At 39.4% G+C, this 27,328-nt stretch overlaps 1 protein-coding gene across 3 annotated transcripts in view; it reads left to right on the forward strand.

Moving 5' to 3' along the window:
- LOC110830025 (CD109 antigen) overlaps positions 1-27,328 on the forward strand; it is a 70,792-nt gene that overhangs the window by 2,441 nt on the left and 41,023 nt on the right. For all 3 annotated transcript variants that reach the window (XM_022064388.2, XM_087348067.1, XM_022064387.2), the window contains exons 2-6: positions 13,592-13,677; positions 21,459-21,651; positions 23,415-23,639; positions 24,348-24,598; positions 26,203-26,361. In XM_022064388.2, coding sequence (XP_021920080.1) covers positions 13,613-13,677; positions 21,459-21,651; positions 23,415-23,639; positions 24,348-24,598; positions 26,203-26,361 — 893 coding nt within the window. In that variant the 5' untranslated portion in view covers positions 13,592-13,612. The remainder of the gene's footprint in view (positions 1-13,591; positions 13,678-21,458; positions 21,652-23,414; positions 23,640-24,347; positions 24,599-26,202; positions 26,362-27,328) is intronic.

Here is a 27,328-nt window from a genome sequence, read left to right on the forward strand (position 1 = left end):
TCTCTCATTCATCTTGATTCGCTCACAATAATGTCAGTTGCTAGGCTTCTTCGTTAAAGTACCTAAAAGACGGCAGCAGGCTCGTATTTTCTGTACCGGAAATAGTGTCCTGGACATTTGAATGTAGTTGCCGTAATGAAGTAACTGTGCTTTGTGGGTCGGAAAACTTCAAAGGAAATCATGACTACAACTTTTGAACAAACTTATAAAGTAACTAGTTTAGTATCCTCATCCCATCTACCATGGCTTGGTCGAACAAAGCTTCTAAGCCCTCAAAAGAATCAAGGTCAAGAGAAACTGAGTCATTTCCCTCCTGTCAATGGAGAACGCCTTAGTTGCAGGTTCCAAGAAGCATAACTTCTGTGTTCAGGCCATCGAAAAATGACGCTGGTAGAAAGGAGTATAGAATAAATATCAGGTATATTTTTCAGTAACTAGCCACGGTGGTCTAGCGGTTAGAACGCTGGCTTTGTAATCCTGGGGTCTCGGGTTCGATTCCCGGCGGTGCCCAAATTTATAACTTGTGTTGGGCAAGGCCGTGGTCTAGGCAACACGGAGTTTTCCTCCGGGGGCTTCCCAACAATTACTCCATTCACACACAGAAGAAGGCAATGGCAAACCACTTCTGGATCATCTGCCAAGAACGTATATGAACAGGTCCCAGTCCGAGAAAAGGATGGAAGGATCCTGTTCATATGGACCTGTCGTCAGACAGAACACTAAATAATAATAAATAAATATTTTTCAGTACTCATTTTTATCTGGACAGGTATTTGTATAAGATTGTTGTGTTTGCTTCTGTTGAAAGAACTGTGCTATTAAATCACAATATATAATAACAGCAACGTAGTAGTAGTAGTAGTAACAACAACAACAACAACAACAAACTATGGTGAGATTGTTGGAGGATTTAATAATGTATCATTTTCGCATAGCTTGACTTTCAGACCAGGATTTGCCACTGATTTTATCATAACGCTTCGCTTTGTGTTCGTCAGATACTATTTCCACTTATGCCATAATTCGGTAGTTAGTCATCAATATATTGGTATTTATATTTTGATTCATTCAGTTAAAGCATTTAGCAAAGACCAGTTGTTGACGTGTATCAGTCTGTACGAGTTCCTCTTGATTTTCTTGGACTTTCCCACTATTACGAGGGTCGCTCATTAAGTAATGCCCCACATTTTTTTCCTCAGAACATATTTATTCAAGATGGCTCAAATTTAGTGACAATATAAATCAATGTTTCCTTTAAACATACTATTTTTCCACATAGTCCCCATCAACTTGTACGGTTTTACGCCAGCGTGGAACAAGTGCATGCATGCCTTGCCGGTACCAGCTCTTGTCCTGTGCACGTAGCCATGTCCTCACTGCTTGAATAACGCTCTCGTCATCTTCAAATCTTGTTCCGCGGATAGCATCTTTAAGTGGCCCAAAGAGATGGAGTCGGAGGGTGGATGGGGCAGCACCGTTCAACCAAATTTGGTGATTTCTTCCCGGGTTCTCAGACTTGTGTGAGGGCGTGCATTGTCGTGCAGGAGCAAAATTTCTGCTGGATGCTTGTGAGGCCGAACTCGTCGAAAACGCTTCTTGAGGGTTTTCAGGGTCCTGACGTACGCGTCTGAATTGATGGTCGCACCTCTTGGCATCACATCCACAAGAATGACCCCATCACTGTCCCAAAAGACAGTCATCATGACTTTTCCGGCGGAGGGAGTTGTCTTGAATTTCTTCTTTCTCGGTGATTGAGGATGATGCCACTCCATTGACTGCCTTTTTGTCTCTGGCTCAAAGTGGTGTATCCAGGTTTCGTCACCTGTAATGATCCGGGACAGAAAGACCTCTCCCTCAGCATCAAAACGCTCCAACAATTCAGAAGAAATCGTTTTCCTTTGAATCCTGTGGTCTGCTGTGAGACTTCGTGGAACCCATCTTGCGCACACCTTCGAATATGCGAGAGCCTGGATAATTGCAATCACACTTCCATTGCTGACTGAAAGCTGTTGGGCCAATTGTCGAGTTGTGATGCGCCGATCCTCACGAATAATGGCATCCGCGCGGTTCAACATGTCTGGAGTGGTGGCTGTGGCAGGACGCCCAGAGCGCGGCAGATCACGGAGCTCGGTTTCTTCACTTCCTGAAGCTTTAACTCTCTTAGCCCAGCGACCAACGGTGCTCCTATCGACTGCACAGCTTCCATACACAGCACACAAACGTTTATGAATGTTCACCACCGTTTCTTTTTCAGCAACAAGGAATTCAATTACAGCTCGTTGCTTGTAACGAGAGTCGTTCACAGACGCCATTTTAACAGTTCACTACAGCTCCGCTATCGGTTGGAATCATTTGAAACTCCGTACACGAACGCGGGAAACATCAAATCTCAAGCATGTAAAAGTACACTTTTCTATCTTCATTATTGGCTGAGAAAAAAAATGTGGGGCATTACTTAATGAGCGACCCTCGTATAAAGCAAAGTACAAAAGTAATGACGATGAAGCTTCTCGTAGTTCCCAGACAATGTCGAATGCTTAGGCACAGGGAAAACTTTTTCTTTAGCAATTTCTTTATTCACCCAAAGACTGAGCTTAATTCTTTATCCCGCCGAAGTTCTGTTGACGTGATCCACCGTTGTTATTTCCATCTGCCTGGAGGTACGACTTTGTAAAAAAAAGCGTTGCTGGAAACAACCACAGCGAAGCTGCTCTAGCCAATAGGTAGTCCCAGAGGTCGTTGATCTGTGTAAGAGCCTCTCTCCTTTCCCGTTACAAATGCACTTTATTTTAAAAGTTCCGCTTGTCTCATACTATTTAATTTGATAACATAAATAGTATTTATGTTATCAAATTTAAATCTCCTCGTTACGTAATTGTCCCAGTCCTCCTCTTACTTGGTCTCTCTTAGGTCCGAATAATAACAAAAACATTACTAGTAAGAGGTTTGTTCTATTTTTGATTATCCTGCACAAGCCACCAACCAACCAAGCAGCCGATTGGTTCGTTGTTTATTGAATGATTATCTCGGCGAGAGAGCACAATCCATAAATTCTAGGTCTACTACGGCTGACAACCAATCAAACTAGAGGATTACTGCTTTTATATATATCTTCTCTAAGTTAATAATGCTATATCAATGTAAGAGGTTGGAAAGTGGGATACGAAGGGATAAAAATGGACATTGGTGGAAGGGAAGGTAGGACATGTTCCGATTTTAAACACTCACTGAAAGTTAAAGATGTGTAAATGCAGGCTTAGATACATCTGTAAGAATTTGTGTTTCAGAAAATACTGATTAATAACATAGGAACAAATGAAGGATTATGGAGGTCCTCTGTTATAATAATGTAAGATCAGAGTTAACAGTAGGATTGATTCTTAGGTTACTTAACATCGCAGACTCAATTGCAGTCGCATGACGAATGAGATTCGAAGTTCTCATGGTAATGAAGACATCGAATGTAGTCCTCTGGGTTGTGACATCTTGTAATCTTATAGGTGATTACCATCTCCTCTGTCTTCAGGGTTTAAATGAGTTCATAACCCAGAACATCACATTCTGCTAGATGTAAAGATGGTTATTAACAGAGATCAGCTTTTAACTTTCTCGTGGAAGCAACAAATAAGCCGAAAGTAACGCATAAAATATATTTATAGCAATTTACGTATCTTTGTGTTCCCACTGTTGAGCAAGTCACCCCTCCGTCATACATGTTCCCTATTCCATACAAAATACCACTGGATATATGGACAGGCCCACAGCGTATTATTCGCTCACGCTAGAGCGTGAAGAACACCTAATAGTAATAATGGTAACTGCGGAACTCTGTGTATTCCTCACCCAGACACTCTGGCGCGCAAAAACGCATGTCTCATGCAATGTGTCTGTTATTGTTGTCCCATTTCAACAGAAATTGGAATATGCCTACAGATGTAAGATTTCAGGTTTTCACAGCAGTGAGTCTGAAGATTTCTGTCTTCTGGGTTGTTGCGCTGTGTAGTCTGGTAGATGTTAACCAACGTTTCAGAGGTCATACAGCCTCCGTCATCAGGGCGATGAGTATGAAGATTTCTGTCTTCTGGGTTGTTTCGCTGTGTAGTCTGGTCGATGTTTACCAACGTTTCAGAGGTCATACTGCCTCCGTCGGCAGGGCGATTCTTAGTATGAAGATTTCTGTCTTCTGGATTGTTGCGCTGTGTAGTCTGGTCGATGTTAACCAACGTTTCAGAGGTCATACTGCCTCCGTCGGCAGGGCGATTCTTAGTATGAAGATTTCTGTCTTCTGGGTTGTTGCGCTGTGTAGTCTGGTCGATGTTTACCAACGTTTCAGAGGCCATACTGCCTCCGTCATCAGGGCGATGAGTATGAAAATTTCTGTCTTCTGGGTTGTTTCGCTGTGTAGTCTGGTCGATGTTTACCAACGTTTCAGAGGCCATACTGCCTCCGTCATCAGGGCGATGAGTATGAAGATTTTTGTCTTCTGGGTTGTTGCGCTGTGTAGTCTGGTCGATGTTAACCAACGTTTCAGAGGCCATACTGCCTCCGCCATCAGGGCGATTCTTAGTATGAAGATTACTGTCTTCTGGGTTGTTGCGCTGTGTAGTCTAATCGATGTTAACCAACGTTTCACAGGTCATACTGCCTTCATCATCAGGGCGATGAGTATGAAGATTTCTGTCTTCTGGGTTGTTGCGCTGTGTAGTCTGGTCGATTTTAACCAACGTTTCAGAGGCCATACTGCCTCCGTCATCAGGGCGATTCTTAGTATGAAGATTTCTGTCTTCTGGGTTGTTGCGCTGTGTAGTCTGGTCGATGTTAACCAACGTTTCAGAGGCCATACTGCCTCCGTCATCAGGGCGATGAGTATGAAGATTTCTGTCTTCTGGGTTGTTGCGCTGTGTAGTCTGGTCGATGTTAACCAACGTTTCAGAGGCCATACTGCCTCCGTCATCAGGGCGATTCTTAGTATGAAGATTACTGCCTTCTGGGTTGTTGCGCTGTGTAGTCTGGTCGATGTTAACCAACGTTTCAGAGGTCATACTGCCTCCGTCGGCAGGGCGATTCTTAATATAAAGATTTCTGTCTTCTGGGTTGTTGCGCTGTGTAGTCTGGTCGATGTTAACCAACGTTTCAGAGGCCATACTGCCTCCGTCATCAGGGCGATTCTTAGTATGAAGATTTCTGTCTTCTGGGTTGTTGCGCTGTATGGTCTGGTCGATGTTTACCAACGTTTCAGAGGTCATACTGCCTCCGTCATCAGGGCAATGAGTATGAAGATTTCTGTCTTCTGGGTTGTTGCGCTGTGTAGTCTAATCGATGTTAACCAACGTTTCACAGGTCATATTGCCTCCATCATCAGGGCGATGAGTATGAAGATTTCTGTCTTCTGGGTTGTTGCGCTATGTAGTCTGGTCGATGTTAACCAACGTTTCACAGGTCATACTGCCTCCATCATCAGGGAGATGAGTATGAAGATTTCTGTCTTCTGGGTTGTTGCGCTGTGTAGTCTGGTCGATGTTAACCAACGTTTCAGAGGCCATACTGCCTCCGCAACAACCCAGAAGACAGAGATTTTTGTAAAACAGTCCGCTATGAAAATGCGTCCAGCTCTCCTCGAGTTTTTACATGAAGACAGACGGAAGGACGATATGCTGCTGTAGTGTATGGATGTAATTGATCGTCATGAAGTACGCAGAGGACCCTCGGTTCTCGTGTGATATTGGCGAGTAGGCTTAAGAAGAAACAAATAATTATTTCTGCATTTCCAACGAGGAATCTACAGATTTTTGTTTTTGTGCTTATTGAAAAGAAACGATGAAGCAATGCTGATGTATATAGCTGTTAGTGGAATTTGACGTCACAACTTTGCCATGGTCACCGCGAGGGTCGCGGTGTCTCAGATGTACCTCCCACTGCATCACTGACGGGGCCATACATGGTCATGGAGCTTGTTCTGCTTGTCCGCTGTCTGATCTCACCACTCGCCATTTGTGTTAGCAATAGCCAAAGCCGAACGGAAAAGTGGAATTTCATTTCCCTTCGTCTTTTCTTCGACGTCGTGTATTCTTCGCACACATCTAGTAAAATTAACACATGCATAGGTGACTATCGGGGGAGAGTCTACACGAAAGCAGTAGATGGACTTTTATGTTGATTTGTGTCGGTTTCGATAATGTTGGCAAGTTTTTTGGTTTCGAATAACTCTTGGACACAATGGTGCAGAAAATCTTACAAATCTTTAATAAAATTAATATAAAACCCTTCACATAAATATAACATACCTAATATTGTCAGCGCCCAGGATAAGGTCCGATGTAGGGCTTTAGTAAATTCGGTGATAAACCTTCGGGTTCCGTAAGCCATCTAGTTAGTTAACCCTTTGCGGTCTCTGTCGGACTGAGTCCGACATTTAAATATCCGAGTTCCGGTCCGATGTCGGACTGAGTCCGCCACGTATTTTACGAATTTTTTATGTGATCTGGATTCAAACTGAGGCTGGCAAACAGTGTCAGCATATCATTGAAGCCTTCTTCTTTGTACTAATTCTACCCTAGTTTTCGTGATAAGACTTTGTGTACCTGATAACAGTGAAAGAAGGCAGGAGAGAAAAGACGTTTTATTCTGAAACGTGTCCAAGGAAGCCAGGACTCCACACAAAGTGTTTTGTCATATATCATATAGTGAAGGAATACCATCGTGTATGTAGTTGTCATATTTACTTAGAATAGAATATTTTATATATGATAAAGTTATAAAACAAATATTCCATCTTCCCAGTAGGAAATTATATATTTATTTAATTATTTCGTCTACTTATCAAGCATTCTTTATGTGTAGTGGCTTCATCTTTTACACTTCGTGTTGTGTTTCACTTTAATGGTGTTGGACTTGGTCTTGATCTTTCGGTCACAATTAGCGCGAAAGGAAGCATAGATCTGAGAATATGAAGCAGCACTTATTACGCAACTCACTAGCGACAGTGGTACAGTGCGTGAAAAATATTTCACACGGTCAGTATTTAAACGAAAGGAACTGTGGTCCTCTCAGAACATATTTTCACCATATTTAGCAAAGTGTCTTCCGTTTTATGCAATTTAAAAAGAAAATCAAAACAGTTCACAATAGTAGTTGAATGTATACAGCTTAGTGGCATTTAAATAGACCAGCAGAGTCGTAATGGTATTTAAAAGGGACCGCAAAGGGTTAATATTCAATACATGTGGACACAAAAGACTTTTTATTTGTGACCTGATTTACTTACTACATGGTTTACGGAATTGTCAGAATGTTCGCTTCGTGTTAACTGTCGAAAATTTGTTTATGTGATAACCCGCCCAGAGACATGCGCAATCCCTTATGTTAAAAGTAAGTGTAAATTTTCTACAATCTACGCATTAACCACAGACAAAGTAGCTAACGGAAATATCGATTTTAAACCGACTTACTTGTACTTCTTTATTCGTGACTGTCATCGAAGAAAACTGCGACACGTATTGCATATTATTATAATTTTAAACGCAACATTACATAGATTTTGTATTAGCATTTCCTGCAGAACAGAAATGTTATTTATACCAGTGGTTGTATTTGTTGTGTGGCGACGGCTTTGAATAGAAGAGTTATTATATAAAATTAAACGCAAATTAAAAATATCAAACAATTTTCAATATATCATTATTCGTAATTGAATATATTTTAGTAATTACTTAAGGCATAACAATAAACTTATATTTGAAACTTGGAAGCTGAAATTAATGACAATAGCAGCAGTTACTGCTGGCGGTGGTGTTGAAACAATGGATTCTTGCCGTAAATAAAATAGGACGGATTCCGTCAGTTGACAGATTCTGCCACGAGCAGTAAATATCTACGTTTGTGTACACAAGGTTCTGTGTTGCTCAATTCTTACGAAAACTGTGTTGAGTGCGATGTCATTTGTTGAAAACAATTTCTGTTGAAGAATTGAATTGTTATGATAGTGTTCATAAAAATGGGCAGATTTGTTACAAGAAAAGTGAGAGCGAAAAATGGGAAAATAATATTAAGCAAAAACTCTGTATAAGCCAAGTAAGATCTCTAAGAATATAGTGTACTCTTATAAAATGTTTATTTATCCTAGTTCTAATTTGCCGCATCAAAATAAATATCCGAAGTGTGTCGCGAGCAGTAAAATGATTAGTTCTAACGCAGTGGACAGAACTACGTAGACTAATTTTGTGATATTGTTAGCTAGTTCTGTAATTTCTTCAAACGCCACACTAAAATGTAATAAACACTCAGAATTAATTATAAGCCTTAATGTATGTACTAGCAAGAACGTGCGAGTTAAACAGTAGGTTTTTGCTGTAACTAATTTACGTTCATAGTAGAATATTCAGTCATGAAATATCACGCCATTGTAATGTTTCGCCAACTAAACGTTGTGATGTAGACGGTGAAATGATGAAGTAATGTAGGAAGCTGTCGTCATGTTGAAGCAGGAAACTTGACGCACTTTCTATTGTGCCGCTGAACATATGGACCGTGGCTCCGGCTTCAGCGTGAAGACTGTCCGGTTTTTTTTCGAATCTGGAACAGGAGTGGGAAAATTCCCTAGGGATTCTGTTTTCCCCGTTGGTCTGTCTGTTCACATGTACTGATAAAAAGGATTTCAACAGACAAGATGCCACTCTCAGATTTACATCTGTACGGATTTAGTGAACACATTCGTACCAAATTTAATCAAAATCCGCTGATTAATTTTAGGGATGAACCGTATGGACTGGCAATTATACCCCCGTTGTCTGTCGTTTTATGCACTTGGTGCAAGGAGACGTGAACACGATTTCTCTGGGCGAATATTCTGCGTGTAGGCTGTATGTCTTGGCTTATACGTTGTTCTTAATAGCGCTGCTGTGCGACACATTTGAAGCAGAATTCTCTTAAAACTTCGTGTCTATATAAATCGTGCACCGTCGCTCTGAAACGCTTGAATTCTTTTAATTTATATGGTCGTAGAATCTACTTGTGTAGCTGAACTCGTAAAGAGCAAACTTGTCTGTAAGCGATTCTATTGAAAGTGCGAGGTTGAGGTTCTCACGGTGTTGAAGACGTCGATGTTGCCCTTCATGGCTGTGACGTGTGGACGTGTAGGTATATACCATCGTTTCGGAGAAACACACCGTCTTCTTCTTCTTCTTCTTCTCCTCCTTCAGGGCCAGAGCCATTCCTTTTAATTTGGTTTGTGTGTTGCAGCGCTTTGCACTTGTGCTTTGTACAGGGACGTTCCGAGGTTTGAACTCGGCCCGGAGGTAATTTAGATTGATTTTTTCGTGCCCTCGATGAAAATATTGGGTTAGTTGCTAAACATGACACATGTATTCCACATTCTTTACTTTCTGTAGCAACTAACAATTATTGAGTTGCCAAAAATGTTTCTTGTTGTAATGGAATATAAAGTCATAGTACAAGATATCGTTAGTGGATCTTATCCTAAACTAATTTAAATCTATTTCGCATCTTCGCAGTATATATATATATATATATATATAAATATATATATTAAAAAGTGGAAAATATATAGACGTAAATCAGTGCCTGATAAGAAACTAAGTAGCAGAACTTTCATGTGAGATTCGCATTTTTAGAATACGAGTCTCGTGGTTGGTCTGTGTAAAGAAACTCTTGATTGAATTCCTGCATCATATATTTTTCATTGAATAGAATATTTAGCACGGCAGATTCGGAATCTTGTCTGCTTCTCGCTTTCTACGTAATCTGGAAATGTCTTTTCATCATTTGAGAATGGCGTTAAGTTTAGAAATAAGAGCCACTGTGACTGAACAGGTTTTTCAGTACTTCGCATTAGAAACGCATAATTAGGTTTCATGATTTTTGTTTTGTTTACTAATTTCAATGTAATTTATTTTTAACAATTAGAACGTGCCAGGAATGGGTTGTGAGACTTTGCGATTGCCCTGTATAAATAAAATACTGCTTTTGAACAATATTAATGAAGTTCGTTACATTGTTTTATGCGAAACTGTGTGGCAGCGGCTGTCAAGCAAAGGAAACACGTCCCTCTTGTTATGTACTCATAAAAATAAGCTTTGTCGGAAAGAAAGAAATCCCGAGCCTGTGACGAACTTGGTTACGTCTTAAATTTGGGTACTCCTTACTTTTCGCATTGTTCATTAAACTACCTGCGGTACAGCTGGTTTTGTTAGTGTGTGAATTTTGTGTTCCCGTCGAAAATAACTAAACGTGGTTTATGTATACAGAAATAAACTACGCCGTTACTTTCTAAGCGGCTTATCTCAGGAGTTTATTCGAGTATTGACAGAACAGTCAAAAGCAATAGGCCGTACTGCACAGGCCGAATGTTTAAGAAATCTGGTGACGTGTTTAACAGATATAAAAAAATTGGAAGAATTTGACTGATGCAATTTCACAGATAGCGGTTGCTTCTTCGAATTCGTTCTTCGTACTTTATTGGCAGTCTTTCAGCCCGGCGTCTTCAGGTGGGAAATACTGCCTGAGCCGTGAGTGCACTTTTCATTGAGGGCGCTAGTGTTTTTCGTTGGTATTTGGGTCCCTGGGAGCTTTGGGGGAGGCAAGGGGGAACTGTATGTACAGTGCGACTAAGAAAGCCTCAACACTCTTGTGTGCTACGAAATCACTTTTGAACACTGACTTGCAAAGTGTGCGCATTTCAGTTATTGTAATGCAGCATCTTGTTTCCCTCACGTCCAACTACTTTTCGTGGTTATTTTATGCCCGGTGTTTTTTGTGGCTGTGCCAACTGCAGTTATTTGACAAAAAGATGGTTTTATTTCATTGGAGCCCGGACTGTATACTACGCAAGACTTATTATTCTGTCACTTGTCAACATATCACCACTAATAAAACAGCCGCATGCATTTGTTCGTCAACTGTCCACGCCATGTAGGCATACGGAGGACATGGAGAAAAGGCTCCATGGAAAATTATACGTTTTGCCTTTGAAGCTATAAATTGGGTATTTCCCCCCGCTATACCATACAGCAGGCCAGCATTACTCGTTGCGCAAGGAAACTGCTTATTGGGGTAACTTACTGGCTAATTCCATGGTTCGATCTTTGTTGGTGGTCCCAGGGGAAGATGCCGTTTATTGTAAAAGTCGCCCGCACTCAGAAGTTCCAGGTGTAAATCACCCTTTTGGCTGGGTTTTCCTGTAACGGCAGAAATTTGTGATGGGCCGATCCCCATCCACGGTGTTCTACCGCTTGTCAGAAAACAATGTAGAGACCCTCTACCCCTTTGACTACAGCGCCATGGAACAAGGAGCTCTGGTTTAGTTAATGATGAGTTTGACTTGAATTGTACGGACTGATAACGGTTGTCGGAGACCCCGTTACGTCTAGGAAGCGCTCGCTGGACGGCCCGTCATGGTTATTTGGTCATCGTTCACCTTCTGTAATGGTGTTCATGGTTGGTGTGTTTTTCTGACAGCACGATACATCGGGCTCTGGCCTTAAGATGTTGTCCCATTTGTGCACTAGCTGCTATTGTTCTGCAAGTTCATGGAATAGGATCCCTTCTTGTGAAGATGATATATCGAGCCGCTCGAATTAAGTACACAGACAGTATTTCTTTTCGATCTGTTTTAATATGATCTTCGTATATCCATAGGCCTCGGAACTAATCTACCACCAAGGCGTGTAGTTCTGGGCTGAATGGAATGAGCATGAATCATGTAAGGCCTTTCATGTTGTTACGTGATGAAAGCTTTACATTTGCTATGCGTAATTGATCGGTAAACAGCTCACGGAACAAACTTCCTTCAAAGAGAACGACCTCAACCAGAACAGATATTAAACAAATCAAACTTCTTACTTGTTCATTGCAGCCTGTGTAAAATGTCTAATATAACGTTTTTAGAAAGATCCTTTCGAGTATTTTCTTGAAAATATATAATTTAAGTGCAATTATAAGTTTTTTGTCCTAGAGCAAACAGTTTCCTGTTTGTAGGATTTGAGGTTTTCACAGCGGCGAGTCTGAAAATTGCTATTTTTTTCGGATAGAACCCACTACAAAATGTTTTCAAGATTTTAGAGTGGCGTACTCCATGCCTTGTATTTTAGGAGGAGAGCCCAATTTCTTTATGGAACTCGAAGGTTCATCATCGTGTTCACAAAAACCCGCCTTTCTTATGAATTAATACAATAATAGATTCCTTCCACTGCTGTGGCATTTCCTCCATCATGTTTGCTGAATAAAGTTTTTTATGTATTTTCATTTCTCGCTGCTTGCTACATGTACCTCCCAGCCCATCCTTGATGTGAAGATCAGGCTTACAAATTATAAAGACCCTCGTTTTATTACAAGTTGTTGGATAACTTGTAACTAATAATCGTGTGTTCTACTTTTTCATGTTAAGTAAATTTAAACTTGTAATTTCTTCCCAGACCTTGTTATTTTTATGACAAACGCAAGTAGCTTCTGTTGAAAGACAGCTGGCCGTTTGGCCAGAGAACCGCTCGTAGGCCCTGAAACATTAATTTTTCCATCTTTAATTGATGGTTACAGGAGAAAGTGGCCTGCTTTTTTAGGTTCAGTAAATCTGTTTCATCGGTTGCAGAGTTTAACTCTTCCAACATAAGGTTTAGCTTTTCACGGCGTTGGAAATGTGGGTCGCTGTCTCTTAGGCTGTGGCGAAACGTATGGACGTTTCTGAGGAATATATTGACTCACTGAGCAGGAATGTGGTGCGTTCCACCGAAATGTTGGTAACGACCCACAATACTTCTTGGCGTCACAACCCAGAAGACAACGATCCGCATTCACATGTTTTTGTCTGAAACATTTACACATTTGTGAATATGCAGGTCCTTACAGCAATTTCGAGGTGCAGTATAAAACACGCAGAAATATATTTAATTTTGGCTGGAGGTGCTTTTTAAAAATGAATTTACAAAGACTGCAACTGGAATTTGTTACAAATATTCACAAACAGTTATGTTGTTTGCGTGAAATTACATTCTTTTCTTTCTATAAACTCTGTAAAACGTTATGCTGCTTCTGGAATTTTATAGGCGTCTGTACCCGAAAGTACTGCTTTGATTCCATTTTGTTCTGGACGCTCAGTGAATGAAATATGATTTGTTACGCAGTGCTAATGGTATGTGGAAACCTTATTTTTCTTCTATAAATTTACGTACCTGGAAAATAGTGTTGTTCCTCTACTTAAGCGCGTGCTTTGCATAAGCGGTGGGAAATTTCTTGGCTCCATGAAAGACTGTTAGATTCTTCAGTTGTTTATATTAAAACAAGTTTTGTATGCTTTAATCTTCTCCATTTACTTTCATGAAATCATTCACGTTTACTTACTTTCGTCGTTACTTTATTCCGGTGTATTTCTCTATTGATTTGTTTGTGCTTTCGTGTGGTAGTCTTTGCAGGGAATGTAGAAACATATTTCAGGACTTCTAATGGTTAGTTATTGAATAGATACATAATACGCTCATTCGTGTGGAAACATGCTTTAATGGCAGAACAAACACATGTATTCAGTTAGTTCAGTAACTCTATGATTTATTGTCATTCATCTGAAGTGTGTTGCGTGTTTCAGGTGTTAACCTGGCTGGTCGCTATGGTTATTCTTCGGCTTGTACTTCTATGGGTCCTGTGCTCGATGCTTGAAGCCGTCCCAACGGGGTGAGTACCACAGTTTCGATGCTTGATATTGCCGTCTTCATCTCAGAATTGATTGTTTAAATGAATCAAATGTCGATTACATGGTGTAGCTATCTACGTATATCTACAGGGCAAATGATAGGTTAGAGTGTGTTGCATTTTTGGTTACGTAATGGGACTGTCCCAACTGTCGTGAGGTCGTCGGGGGCCCGCATGGACTTCGGCTGTTCAAACACAGATCCTGATTTGAAGTCGCTCTCGAGGAATGCGCGTCTGTCTGTTGGCGTGTTCCTGTGCTACTCTGCTTCCTCGTTCAAGGAATTTTATGTAAAAATAAAAGCGAAAGCTTCACAATGGATTAGCTCAGCCGAACTGCAGATGATTCTCAGGATTGAGCAACCTCGGGAAATTCAAGAGGAAACCGTCCGCAGAGAGAGAGAGAGATGTTTTATGTAAAACACGACTACGGTAGCCGTAACAACATGGATGTGAAGATCGGGCCTCGTTCGAATTCTGCCTAGGGCATAGATGACTAATTTTTTTGTGATCGCGTTGCCATCATACCTTTACTGCGGATTTCAGCAATGGGCTAGTCCGCCATTCGGAGAAACGTAATTCAAGACAGGTGAACGGCAGGGAGTGGGTAACTCGGCTCCTTAGGACATGAAACGTTTCAGTTGTGACGATAGTAAAAAACGTGAGACGCAAGGTTCTCACGTCGATAAATTATCGATTGTTGTCTTGAGGGTAGAAGATGGAGGTAACACATTCCTTCCAAAATTAGTAATTACCTTCAAGGATACATGACGTCACATCCCAAAAGACCAGTCAAGAATAGTAATAATGCAATAGCAGCATATGTGTTTTGCTGGCAGTAAAAAAAGTTTCTCACAAATTCACAAATTACGTTTTTTAGGATTTGAGCGTTCCACGGCATTGTCTTCTGAGCTGTTGCGCCGTGTAGCCGAAATGTTGTACGGTCGGCAACCCGAAGGCCGCCATCTTCCTTTGTCTCGTTATTCGTTTGTCATTCATAATAGAATTCCGTCAAACGGTGTTTTTCGCTCGTGTCAGACTTCCCTTTTTCATTGGGAAATTGAGCCCGTGATCTCTCTAGACATGTCGGTGATGGTGCTGGTCGCCGTATTTATAGTGCGTCATGTGAGAAAAGAACGCCTACCCCATATATTTTCCAAAGTAATATGTCTGGTGTTCCCATGCGAAGGTACAGCAGTAATGACCACTGACGGACGACCTGAATTCCTGCGCACGATTTCAAGGCGCCCCGACTTACAACCCAGCATTTGCGTGTAAATTTTCTTTTGTCGTCTTGCCTACAAAAGAAGCCACATTTTGTTAGGTTAGAAGAAAGATTAAGGGATTTTGAAATGAAGCAAGAGGAACAACACAAAATTGTAGCGATTTTTGTGTATATTTGGCGGAGATGGACTATTCCCTTTTCCTTGAGAACTGGTGCCGCTTTGTCGAAGAGTGTCTTCAGGCAAGTGGGATCGCCTTTAGCCGTGGCGAGTCCGTAAAACTTGTAATGCTTTAGTTAGTTTATTACATGAGGAAGTTTAAGAAAATTCTTAAAGGCTGTTAATTCTTTATTGTTTTTCTTTGAAGGTAAATTATATTGTAAAATAGATAGAATTCTTGGCTATTAATATTTTTTTTAAAATGGCAGTGGTTCAGAATACGTGTAACTTAATGTTATGCAAACATAAATAGCAGAAAAGCATGCATAATGAGAAACTGAAGGTCATAGTAGATTAAAAAAATGCTGGCATCATCCGCCCCACTCACAGGACCTGCATGCGTCCACCTGCAAAGCTTTGGTTTTTCATGCATTGATAGCGTGCGAGAGACTGAACTTCCTGAAAATGACCCATCTTGTTCCACTGCAAACATCAGAGTCTTCCTTTCCACTATAAGCACAAATGCCTATTAACGTGTTTCACTTGTAAAGAGTAGTAAGGCAATGAAGCTGAAATTCTCGACTGTTGAAATGTGGATGCGAGGAAGAGTATTTTACTTTTGGACCAAGGAAATGGCAGTAAGAACGCCTAACACAGGATTCGACGGAGAAGGGTGCCGTGTAGGCAAGTTTTTGAATCAGGATTAATATTTTCTGAATCTATCTGGGAGTAATTCTAGAAAGTAAAGTCAGATGATGAAACTAATGGTAAAAGGAAACCAGTCGTTATTAACCACTGAGAAGTATTTAACAGGAACAACAGCATTCAGTTCTGTGTTTGAGATGTTGTCTGAGTCGTGGCTGTTGTATGGAGGAGAAATACTGGTATTAGATTAGGGGTGGAAGGAGATTGATGTAATTCATTGGGGACTCCGTGAGAAAATGTTAGGGCCAAGCAGATTTACACCGAATGGGAGTTGATAATTAGAACTATAAGAATGATCCCCGAAATGGGAAACAAGTTTAAGAAACAGTGTTTGTAGAAATAAATTAATTAAAGTATTTATTTATTTATGTATGATGTAGGCATATGCATATTGATATAATGGTGTGTGAAACGATAAATGTCAAGTTTGAAAATTCGAATAGTAAGGCCGCAAACATATTGACCAAAAATTGTGAACATTTGTTCGAGTTTTCCTGCTCCAAATGCAGGATGCACGAAGTCACTTTTTATGCTCGTATGCAGCAGATAAAGCACTGAGAGATGTAATCTTAAACGGATAAAGGAAATGAGCGTGCATAGTTTCTATTCAGGAAATTGCGTAAATGTAGTCCTGTGTGGTTAGGCAAAAAGGATATTTGTACTATACGAATTTATCTCATAGTTTTCTCACATTTGTCCACAGGTGAAAAATTAACTATGGCGGATGTTCCTTTCTAATGCCGTTTTACACTCCTGTCTGCCTTCTCCCAGAAACAGGACGGAGAAAGCCGAAGTACAATTCACTGCGCCGATGTTTTGTTCCCGTCTGCAGCCCCTGTGCTGAGACAAATGAACACAGTTGACACTTTTCACTGTAATATTACCCACCCTTTCGTCTGCGTCCGGGGCTTCAAAGTGGTTTCTTCCCTTCAGGTTTTCAAAAAAAGAAAATTGTAGGAATACCTTGTTTATTCCTTGCGTGCTACATTTTCTGCCCTTCCCTGTTTTGATCACCATAATAGTTGGTGAAGAGTGCAAATTACGAAACTTCTCATTGCACAGTTTTCTCCAGCTTCTCGTTACTTTCTCCCTTTGAGACCGAAATAAGTCACAGGGGCTACTTTGCCTTATACTCATAGGCCTTAATTCAAGAACGGAATAGAACAAGCAGAGACTTAATTTGTACCCGTCACCGTTAGTATTGTTGCCAAGTGGGAAAGCTTCCGATAGTATAGCGCCCGTATCGAGTTTTATTAATGTCGGCAGTTTTGTTCCAGGAGCATTCATTTCCTTACGAAAAGTTAAGAGCGAAGACTACAGACATCCGGCCATCCGGGCGTGTAAAGTTATCAGAGGTGTACATGATTATCAAAATATATGAATTTAATAAATGAACGTTAAAGCCGTCCCTGTTCTTAATTGAGCAACTCGCCAAGGACACGTTTGGTAAGTGGAAGCTTTGCCCACGCTCCCCGCATTCTTAACTATGGTACTCGATGGATGTTTGTGGTCAGTTTCACGCTCCGGCCACTTTGACTCTGGGAAAGACACTCATCGGTTAGGAGTTTGACTGGGACATGCAGCCGATCTTGACATGTGTGCCGAAGAGAAAAATTCTACCGGGAATCGAACCCGGTCGTCAAGCCCATAGCCAGAATTTTCGTTAAAACTTTATTAGGCGTGTGTTTTGGCAGGATATTTTAATTCTCAATTCTTGTTTCACAATCCCAAGTATGGCCTGCTGGTGAATGTAGAAGAGGGGCTGTTAGCTGTCCCCTAACGTTTCCTGGCGCCCTCTGTCACGGACTGTGATCTTCAGAGTGTTGCGTGCATGTCGCGTTTCGCGGAGAGGAACCAGCCCTTCGTCGCCCGCCTGTGGCTGTGCTCCGAGGACAAAGGAGCTTGTCGCCTACAGCACTTAACAGGTGCTCTGAAAACCTTCAACTGAGAACCCAACGGAAGAGAGAGCTAGTCCATCTCCTTCCTGTGCTAAGACAATGCAGTTTGAAAGTAAACTCTTGACGTTACTATGAACTAACCAAATCTCCTATTTCTAGACTCATTAGTTTCTCTACACAGATCCGATTTGCTATTGATAATAATCTTTCGACACATCGGAAATTATCTGTCTTCGACAAGAATGTTCTAAGGCTACAGAGTTTGCTCCTGAAAGACCTCAGCGAAGCAAAACTTCACTAACGAGATTTTTGAGTTGGATACTGGTCATTAGGTGCAACTTCTTTGTGCTTAAGAGACACCGAAAGCCACCAGTTCTGGGTTATTCTGTGTTTCGGAATAAATTTATTTTTTAACAGAATTGCATAGGATTCAAAACTGCGTCTGAAAAAGTTATTGTCCAACCTTTGTCCGGAAATGCTTAGTTGGTGAACAATGGCCACTTCATTTTCTAAGGATCGTGAAATGCAGCGAGAATTGGAAAATATTTATTGCAGGGAAAACGTTCTTGATGTAGACGACTATCGTCCACTGTGAGGGGCTATACATTAGATCGGTCGCTGTCCCTGAGAATAATGTCGGCCCTACCTCAGCTCAGTAAACGTTTGTCTCTGAGAGTTCACATAGAACATTTACCGAACTGTTGAAGAATTCCCCAAAGGATTATTCGTGTTGCTCACAGGATGCTTAGACTCTCGGTGTGGATGGGTTTGTCCATGACCCTTACGCGCTCACTTTGTTTATGATACACTGTGAAATAGTCATGTAATACATATTACGGTTAGAACGCTGGCCTTGTAATCCTGGGGTCTCGGGTTCGATTCCCGGCGGTGCCCGAATTTATAACTTGTGTTGGGCAAGGCCGTGGTCTAGGCATCACGGAGTTTTCCTCCGGGGGCTTCCCCGGTTTCTCCGTGGCATCCCAACAATTACTCCATTCACACACAGAAGAAGGCAATGGCAAACCACTTCTGGATCATCTGCCAAGAACGTATATGAACAGGTCCCAGTCCGAGAAAAGGATGGAAGGATCCTATTCATATGGACCTGTCGTCAGACAGAACACTAAAAAAATAAATAAATCCCCTTCATCGTGTACTTGTATGTATAAAAGAAGTGTGTGCCGCTATTTCATTGTTTATTTAGTGTGGTATAATAATGATAATACTTATCAAATAACGATAATTACAATTTAATAATTATTGCAGTTTAATTAATTAGTTAAGTAGTCTACTTGACAAGGACGGTACTTCATATAAGGCGAGCAGCAAAAGACACAGCATCGATATAATGTAGAAAAGAACTACAAGAATTGCAAGACGAAATATAAACAAGACTAAGATTGTGTCCTGGATGCTAGGAAGAGCTAACATTTACAGAATTGAATATTTACAGAATAAAATTAAAATTAAAATAAAAATGTTTTCTAACAAGGAATCACGCTATAGGGAACTTGTGTACGAATTTCATTTCGTTCAGTACATAGGCCTACACTATTTCCTTTAGTGTTTATATTTGGTTCCGCGACAGTGACATCTTATACTTGTTTCATTGATTTTGGAGCTATTGTGCGTGTCTGTGTTCATGTGAAACTGTGGATTAACAAGTGTCTTGTTTTATGAGATCCAAATTGATATGAAACTTGGGAACACATTAAATCTCATTATTTGCTGAGTTGTTGTTCGTTTTTAATTGTATGCCAACACGTCACATGCGCGGAATATTCTACAGGGAATTCCCCGTTGCAAAAAGTACTGTGAAGGTTATTAAGGACACATGCATAATGGGACTCGGCATTATTTATGTTTCCTGCCTAAGGTCACGCTCTTTTATTCACGGATTTACCAGTGTGAGCCATTTTGTTACATAAGGCTAGAAGAACGCATCTTACTAAGAAGTCACTTTGAGTGGTTTTTATCATGTCGAAGTTTTCCCAGTTCAAAGGTCAGTGCCGACCATCCGGGAGCCCAATTATCCATGGAGGTGGTTATCCGTAGACTCAGACTGTCAGAAATGTTTATTTTTGTTAAATACTCGCAACAATGTTTTGTACTGAGTGCAACTCGACTAATTACAAATTCGTGGGTGCATAAGAAAAATAAAAACAAAACAGACCAACAAAAAAGTCAAACAAGAATTATGGGCTATCTGGTAAAATGACTCGAAGAAGGAATGTTTAGTATTATATATATATATATATATATATATATATATATATATATATATATATATTGTTTTGCTCTTATGGATGATGATAATTCTAATAAAATGTAATTAGCCTTAACCGTGTTATTAGATTATCCGGGCCCCTGCTCCCCCCAGTTACAGGTAATCGGCGCTCTTCTGTACTCTTTAGTCTGAGATTGTCCTTAAACAGATTGCAATTACGCGGTTGGTCAAGACGTGCTCTGTTAAGGATTCCAAATTTTGTCAACTAATTAGCCAACCAACCGACTCCATGAGGCATGGTCATTCTCTTGAAGCTAATAAACAGTATGCCCAGCTAATTAAGAAATTCTCTGCCTTTATGTAAATCAAAGATTTATTAATACGTGTTCACAACTGCCTCCAACAGTCCCCATTCTGAGCCACATGAATCCAATCTACACATTCAAGTTCTGTTTACTTAAAATAAATTTTAATATCATCCTCCTATTGACAATTATGTCTTCCGAGTGGTCCGTTCCCCTCAGGTTGTTTAACCAGTGTTGTGTACACATTTCTCATCCCTCGCACGCATTACATGATCTGCCAATTTTTTCTTTGATTTGATCAACGTACTACTTACAATGTCTGGTGAAGAATATGAATTATGCAATTTTATTTATTCTTCTGTTATTTCACTGTCATTCTTTATCCAGGATATGTTCCTAAGCACTTTGATATCAAAGGCCTTTATTGTGTTCTTATCTTAACCTGATGCCAAGTTTCACATTCATGTTAAGAAAGAGGTAAAATTTATAGTTTTGCATTGTTTAATATTTTGATGCCTCATCAGTGTGTTTACAAAAAAGACCATTGTTCTCTGTTGTGAACCATTTAAATCCAGTTCACATCTTTATAACCAATTTTTTTCAAGATCCACCCATCAGCACCAACGTCTCCCAAGCATGTCGTTCCTTGAAGCTTTCCAGTCATGTATTTACTATATATCATACACGCCCTGCTTATTTAATAATTCTCACTGTTAACATTTCCACCACTTTATTGTTACTCAGTGTAGGGAATTTATTGGTACAGGGTCTGTGTAGTCTCCATTGACAAATGTGCTCATAAGATCATCGCAAATGACTTTTTGACATTTTACTTCTTGTACTTGCTTCAACAAACATGTTTTCGAGCTAACGTTATGGATCGTCTGATCATTGTTTTTCCAATGATTGTTCCAAATTTTCCTTCAGGATCTTGGATGTAAGTGTGCAGGGAAGTGGATTTTTGTTTTTGCCACCATACCCAAACCAGTTTTGGGGCCCAGTAAACTTGCCATCCAGTTGAACTGGGGGCTCTTTCCTCAGGGATAAAGTGGTTGAAGTATAAGCTGACTATTCCCCTCCACCTAGTGCTGTTGTTAATGAGCAGAATTTTATCCACATTCCCCCATATGCCTTCATGGTATGGTCCTAAACAACACAAAAATACTTCTTGTTTTATTTGTTTGGTAGCTGTACATAGTGAAGTTGACTGTAAATCAACCCGCTGATTAGCAAAGCATTTCTTTTCTAGGTTCTACACTATTGTGGCACCACGAGTCTTGAGGCCAAACTCTGAATATCATGTAGCGGTAACAACGCAAAAGACATCACAGCCAACCACTGTGACTGTTGCAGTTGGTGGGAAACAGCATGGCGGAGGTGTTTTTCAGGCTACCCAGACTGTGTCAGTTGAGCCATATACAACACATATTGTCAAGCTGGAGGTAAGACAAGTTTGTATGTAGCATGTTTACGGGTGGTACATTTTTCCTTTCCAAAATAATGAACGCAAGTGAAAAGTTTAACCTGCAGAAAACATTTAATATTTAGACAGCAGAGTTTATTGTGAAGTTAGTTTAAATCTTAAGTCTGGTGACATTTGTAGACTATTTTCTGTAGGTTAACAACTAAAAGCTTCTCACAGTAAGAAGTTTTGGGAAACAGACCTATGATAATGAGTTAACAATGTTACAGCTTTGAGCCAAATGAAATTATAATTCACTTCTTAGAGATTTACTCTGACTTTAGCAGACTTTGCGCATCTCGGATCCTGAAACAGTTTTGCAGGACAGGTTATTGTTTACTTCTTATGTCATAGCACAATTTGTGTCCCAAATGAGAACATGAAACTTTCTTTTTGCATTAACAATTTTTAATGCTCATTTATGTCACAAAAATAAACACTAGTTAATAGTAATCATGTTATTTTCACATGAAGTACAGTGTGATGATTGAACATTTTTGTTGCATTTTCTGACAATAAAACTTGTACTTAGCAGCCAGTATTTGGGAAGCTTCATGAATTAAAATTCTCAGTCTTGGTATCAGCAGACAGAATGTAACTTTTGTCATCAGTCTAAGTCCCTCCTAATTTCTTGGACTTTACAATGACATTACTGGGATACTGGGAACGACCTGTTCTTAAAGTGCCTCAGCACTGCGGGTCCCAACTTTTCGTTGGCTTGATCTATAGATATTTGGTAGGACTCCTTGGATGAGGGATCGGCCCGTTGCAAGGCCTCTGCCTGTACACAGGACAGCACAACACAGTAAAACGCGGACAAACATCCATGGCTTGAATGGGATTCGAACCCACGGTCCCAGCGACCAAGCGGCAGAAGGCCCACGCCTCAGACCGCGCGGCCACTGCGGACCCCCACAATGACATTATTCTAGACAAAAAATTTAGAAAGCAATGGAGATAAACCATTCCTAGTCTTTTTCTTTGCACTTTTTATTAGTTATCCTTTGAAGTCATTTTGAGCCAGTTGATTTATACGCCAAACACCTTACCTTCCAGCTGATACTACATGCTGTTCCACCTGCCATTTATTGAAAGCATTGATTCCTAAACTCTGAAATCCAGAATATAATTGAAGTGAGATGAACCTGTAAATAAACTTACTAATTAATTTGTGTGAATAAATTTGTTGTGTACAGAAATTAGTGTAATTTTGAAAGAACTTTGCATGAGAAGACCTGGATACACTCTGACATTAGAAACTTAACTTGAAAAGTAAATGAGCAAGCACAAAGTAACTTTATACTTTAGCCTCTGAATTTGCCAGAATCCTATTCATATTATCTCATCTGACATGCCTCTTGCTGTAATGACAATAATTTCAAATACACATATGCCCTTTGGTTATTTAGTTCCCTGAAATATTTTTAGTCTAACATTAATATGGACTGGCATCAGTCTACAAACTTGTTGTTCAACGACATTAATTTACTTCTAGCTGTTAGCAGTTGCCAGTTTCAGTTCTGTTATTAACAACCAACAATCCTCTTAGATAACTACTAACTGCTAGGATAATATGTTTGTTACAATTGTAATCAGTCTTCATTCTTCTCACCTAAATAGTTTACAGAGATGAAAATATATCTGGTGTTTTCAATTTATCAGTGTTTTTGAGGGACTGAGTTGTTATTTTCTCACTTTCCTCTCTCAGTTCATTTTCACTAATTTGGTATTTCTGTGTTACAGATCGGTGATTTAGGCCCAGGAACCTATAATCTTACAGCTCGTGGTATAAATGGCTTGGAATTTACGAACACTACAAGACTTGACTATGTCCACAAGAGTCACTCTGTCTTTATTCAGACAGATAAAGCTGTGTATAAACCAGGGCATAAAGTTCAATTCCGAGCCATAGTACTTGATGCACATCTGAAACCAAGTGTTACAGGAGCTATGGATGTGTACATAACTGTAAGTAATTCAGCATGTAAGCAACATCTGATGAGCATTCTGCTTTACGGATCTTAAGAACACACTCACTGCCAAGCATTTTAATGCCAGCTTAGATGCTTGAAGCTATGGTTAAAAAGTGCAGCACAAGAAATTTAATCAGAAAAATCCATAGAATGTAGGCAAATATTTATAAGTATTTAATTTTTGAAGACTTGTTCTGTCATCTGTAAAGATTTTAAGGTTATTGTATAACATGTATTGGAGGAAAGGCAAGACATTTCTGATTAGCTTAGATGTTTGTTGCAAGCTGACATTTGTACTCGTAAAGCATACTTATAATGAGTTTAATAGCAGGTGCCAGTATATGGAGAAATATAAAAATATAAAACAATTTTCATGCTAGTTTTATTTACAATGAAAATCAATATTTTTTATAGTGGACAAAATAACTGATATTTTATATATCTCTGCTTCAGATTTTATTTTGTTTAAATACTATGTCTCAGCTATAACAGAGGCAGGCCCAGAAGCCATATAAGAATCATGCATGAAAATAAAAATGAAAATTTACTGCATAGAAAATATATTAAGAATTACATACATATTGTTTGTTCAGGCTACATGATTTTATGTGATAACTGATATTTTAAATATGTGTTTTCTACAAAATGTTTAACACACATTTACTTGACAAATACTATATAGTGTAATCATGTTTGTTTGTAGGATGGAAAAGGAAACAGAGTTAAGCAGTGGAGCCGTGCTCTGACAACAAAAGGAGTTTTCTCTGGAGAGCTACAGTTGTCTCAGTCCCCTGTTCTAGGTGACTGGAACATCACAGTTGTTGTAATGGATCAGTACTTTTATAAGACATTTCAAGTGGCAGAATATGTGCTGCCCAAATTTGAAGTTAGAATAGATGCACCAGCTCATGCAACATTCAAGGATTCTCATCTTGCGGCAACTGTTCATGCTAAGTAAGATGTGTTCCAATGCGGTTTATTTTACGTTCACCTTATTAACTGGCCATTGCTTCATGGTTTTACAATGCTATGAGCTGTTTCCTACAGCTCTTTACATATTTACCCTAAACTCACATAGAGCTAACAATTTCTGGCTCCTCAGAAATTAAACTGTTATATTACAATACAGTTTCTACTTTGTCCTGAAATATTAGTTACAATTATAACTAGCAGACTCTATGCATGTTTTTCTCTGTTTTTGTTTATAGTTTGTAAAATATAAAACTATTATATATATGATGAACTGGAACCTTACAGTTTGCTAAAAGCACGTGCCCAACAATATACAATAAGTCATTTTTGTTATTTACAGTTGACTTTGGATTTCTGTAAACTGTAAAAGTTGGTAAACACATGAAATTTATTGTGCATTCAGAAAGTGATGAAATTTAAGTAATTCTCTGACCTTCATAATTTTCGCTTACAATCATCCTCCTTCAGTTGGTTATTATGTCTACAGTAAATTGTTTCATGCTCCCTGTAGTTGTCATTTCAAGTTTTTTGCTGCAGAAATGATGTACTATAAGGATATTCTACAGATCCTCATTAATTTTTTTTACATTCTCTTGATTGATAATGAGCCGGGATAGCTCAGTCAGTATAGTGACTAGCTACGGGCTGGGCGACCGGGGTTCAATCCCCTATGGGGGCAGAGGATTTTTCCTCTAGCCTCTGCTTCCAGACTGGCTCTGGGGCCCACCCAGCCTCCTCTACAATGGGTACCGGGGTCCTTTCCCGGGGGTAAAGCCGGCCGGGGCGTGATGCTGACCACTCACCCCCATCTAGTGCCGAGGTCAAGAATGAGTAGGAGCTATACCTCCTCTCCCCCCCAAGCGCCTGTATGGCACGTAGCGGAAACTTTACTTTACTTTACTTGATTGATAGCTGGGATAGAGGTTCCCTTCTGTATGACATCCTATAGTTGTTTTATCTTTGTACATCATTTCCTTGTCACTAGCCATACTGCACATTATGCTTTTATCAGAGGAGAATAAATTTTCAGAAGAAAGTCTGGAAAAAACTTTGCAGTGGCTTCTTTCCTTTAACTATTTTCCTAATTCAGTATTTTCTTAAACATGCTTACATTAATTATATTTGATTCTCTTGGGATAAATAATGCAACCTCTTGAACATAAAAAATAAAACTGAATTCATAATTAATGGGACCAAAACTATGTCTTTTCTTTGTATACTGAGGATAATATATTTTTACATAACATTTTTAACTTGAATTCGTTTGTGATAGTAATGGAAGTAGTTAAATCTTTCCATCTGCATATATTAGTTATCAGAAATTACAATGTACTTAAGATAAAACCTATAATATAAGCTTATATTTTCTTATAAAGTAGAGGAGTGAGCTGAAATGTGTGTATATACATATACAAAATGCATCTGAAATATACAGCAAAGACAATCAAGACTTTCAGAGATACTGTTTGCAATGAAATAAATTATTACTCTTCATGTTGTTCTTTGTTTAAAATTGGAAAATTAGTTCCAGAATGCATTTCACTGAACAGAATGTAATAATTGAATATGAGTCATTTGTCCACCAGGTATACCTATGGTAAAGCAGTGAAGGGGGAAGCAACTGTGACAATATACCCTACATACTACTCAGGTTTACTTCAGCCTATCTTCCAGAATCCAGTTCGTAAAGTTGTACCTATTGATGGAAAAGTAAATGTTGAATTTGACATTGCAAAGGATCTAAAGTAAGTTCAATTCACCTAGTGTTGACATCCATTTCCATTGTATCATATTCAGTATATATTAGAGTGTTATATACAGCCAGTCTTTTACATCCTTCCACACTATATACTTTGGTCCATTTAGGCCATCTTCTTGTGTCATAGTACTTGAGTAAGGCATTGAATAGTCCAACCAAGGAGCATATAAAATTAAAATCATTACGTGCCTTCCCATAATTATGAAATCTCTGAAGTGTTAACACTTAAACATATAGTTTTCTGTATTCTGTACCGATTAATGTATATAGCAGGCCAGGAAGGATTGAACAGCCTTTTTTCCCAGAGTATTGTCTCCACAAAGCAGGATATAAGAATTAAAATTAAGTAATGTTGTGTGACAAAATTAGTTTTAAATTGCTTATCTTTGCTTTATTAAAGAATATAATATGATTTCATGTATCACAATCCCAAATGATGATTTTATATTGAGGTTATAATAACTTTGTGTAGTGGGCCTCCTTTAACAGCATTACCATAGCAAAGGTTATAATATTATCTCATGAAACCCAAAATATCTCAACAGAAAATGATCACCATGCTATGGCAATGGTTATAACAACACACACAAATATAATCACTTAAATCCAAAAATCCCTTAGAAGCAGCAAATGATGAGCAACCAACTGACTGACTGACCGACCTACCAACCGACTTATAAACCAACCATCATTACTTGTTAAAAATATTATTATATTCTGTATTCATTGCCCAATCTATATTGCTTGACACTAAACGTAGTCAAGTGGTCATCACTCCTGCTTCATATTTGGGAGGTCCCAGGTTTAGGTATCAGCCCAGAGACCAGCTATCCTCTCTGATATTATTGTGGTTTTATTTAATCTGTGCAGCCAAATTCTGGGCTAGTACCTTCAATTAGGCTGTGCCCACTTCCTTCCACAGCCTTTCCAATTCATTATTGACTACCATTCTC

The sequence above is a fragment of the Zootermopsis nevadensis genome, unplaced genomic scaffold, assembly GCF_977971745.1.
Source record: "Zootermopsis nevadensis isolate Lab colony 2312 unplaced genomic scaffold, Znev_1.0 Znev_ptg000012l, whole genome shotgun sequence".
In the NCBI taxonomy this organism is placed as follows: domain Eukaryota; kingdom Metazoa; phylum Arthropoda; class Insecta; order Blattodea; family Termopsidae; genus Zootermopsis; species Zootermopsis nevadensis.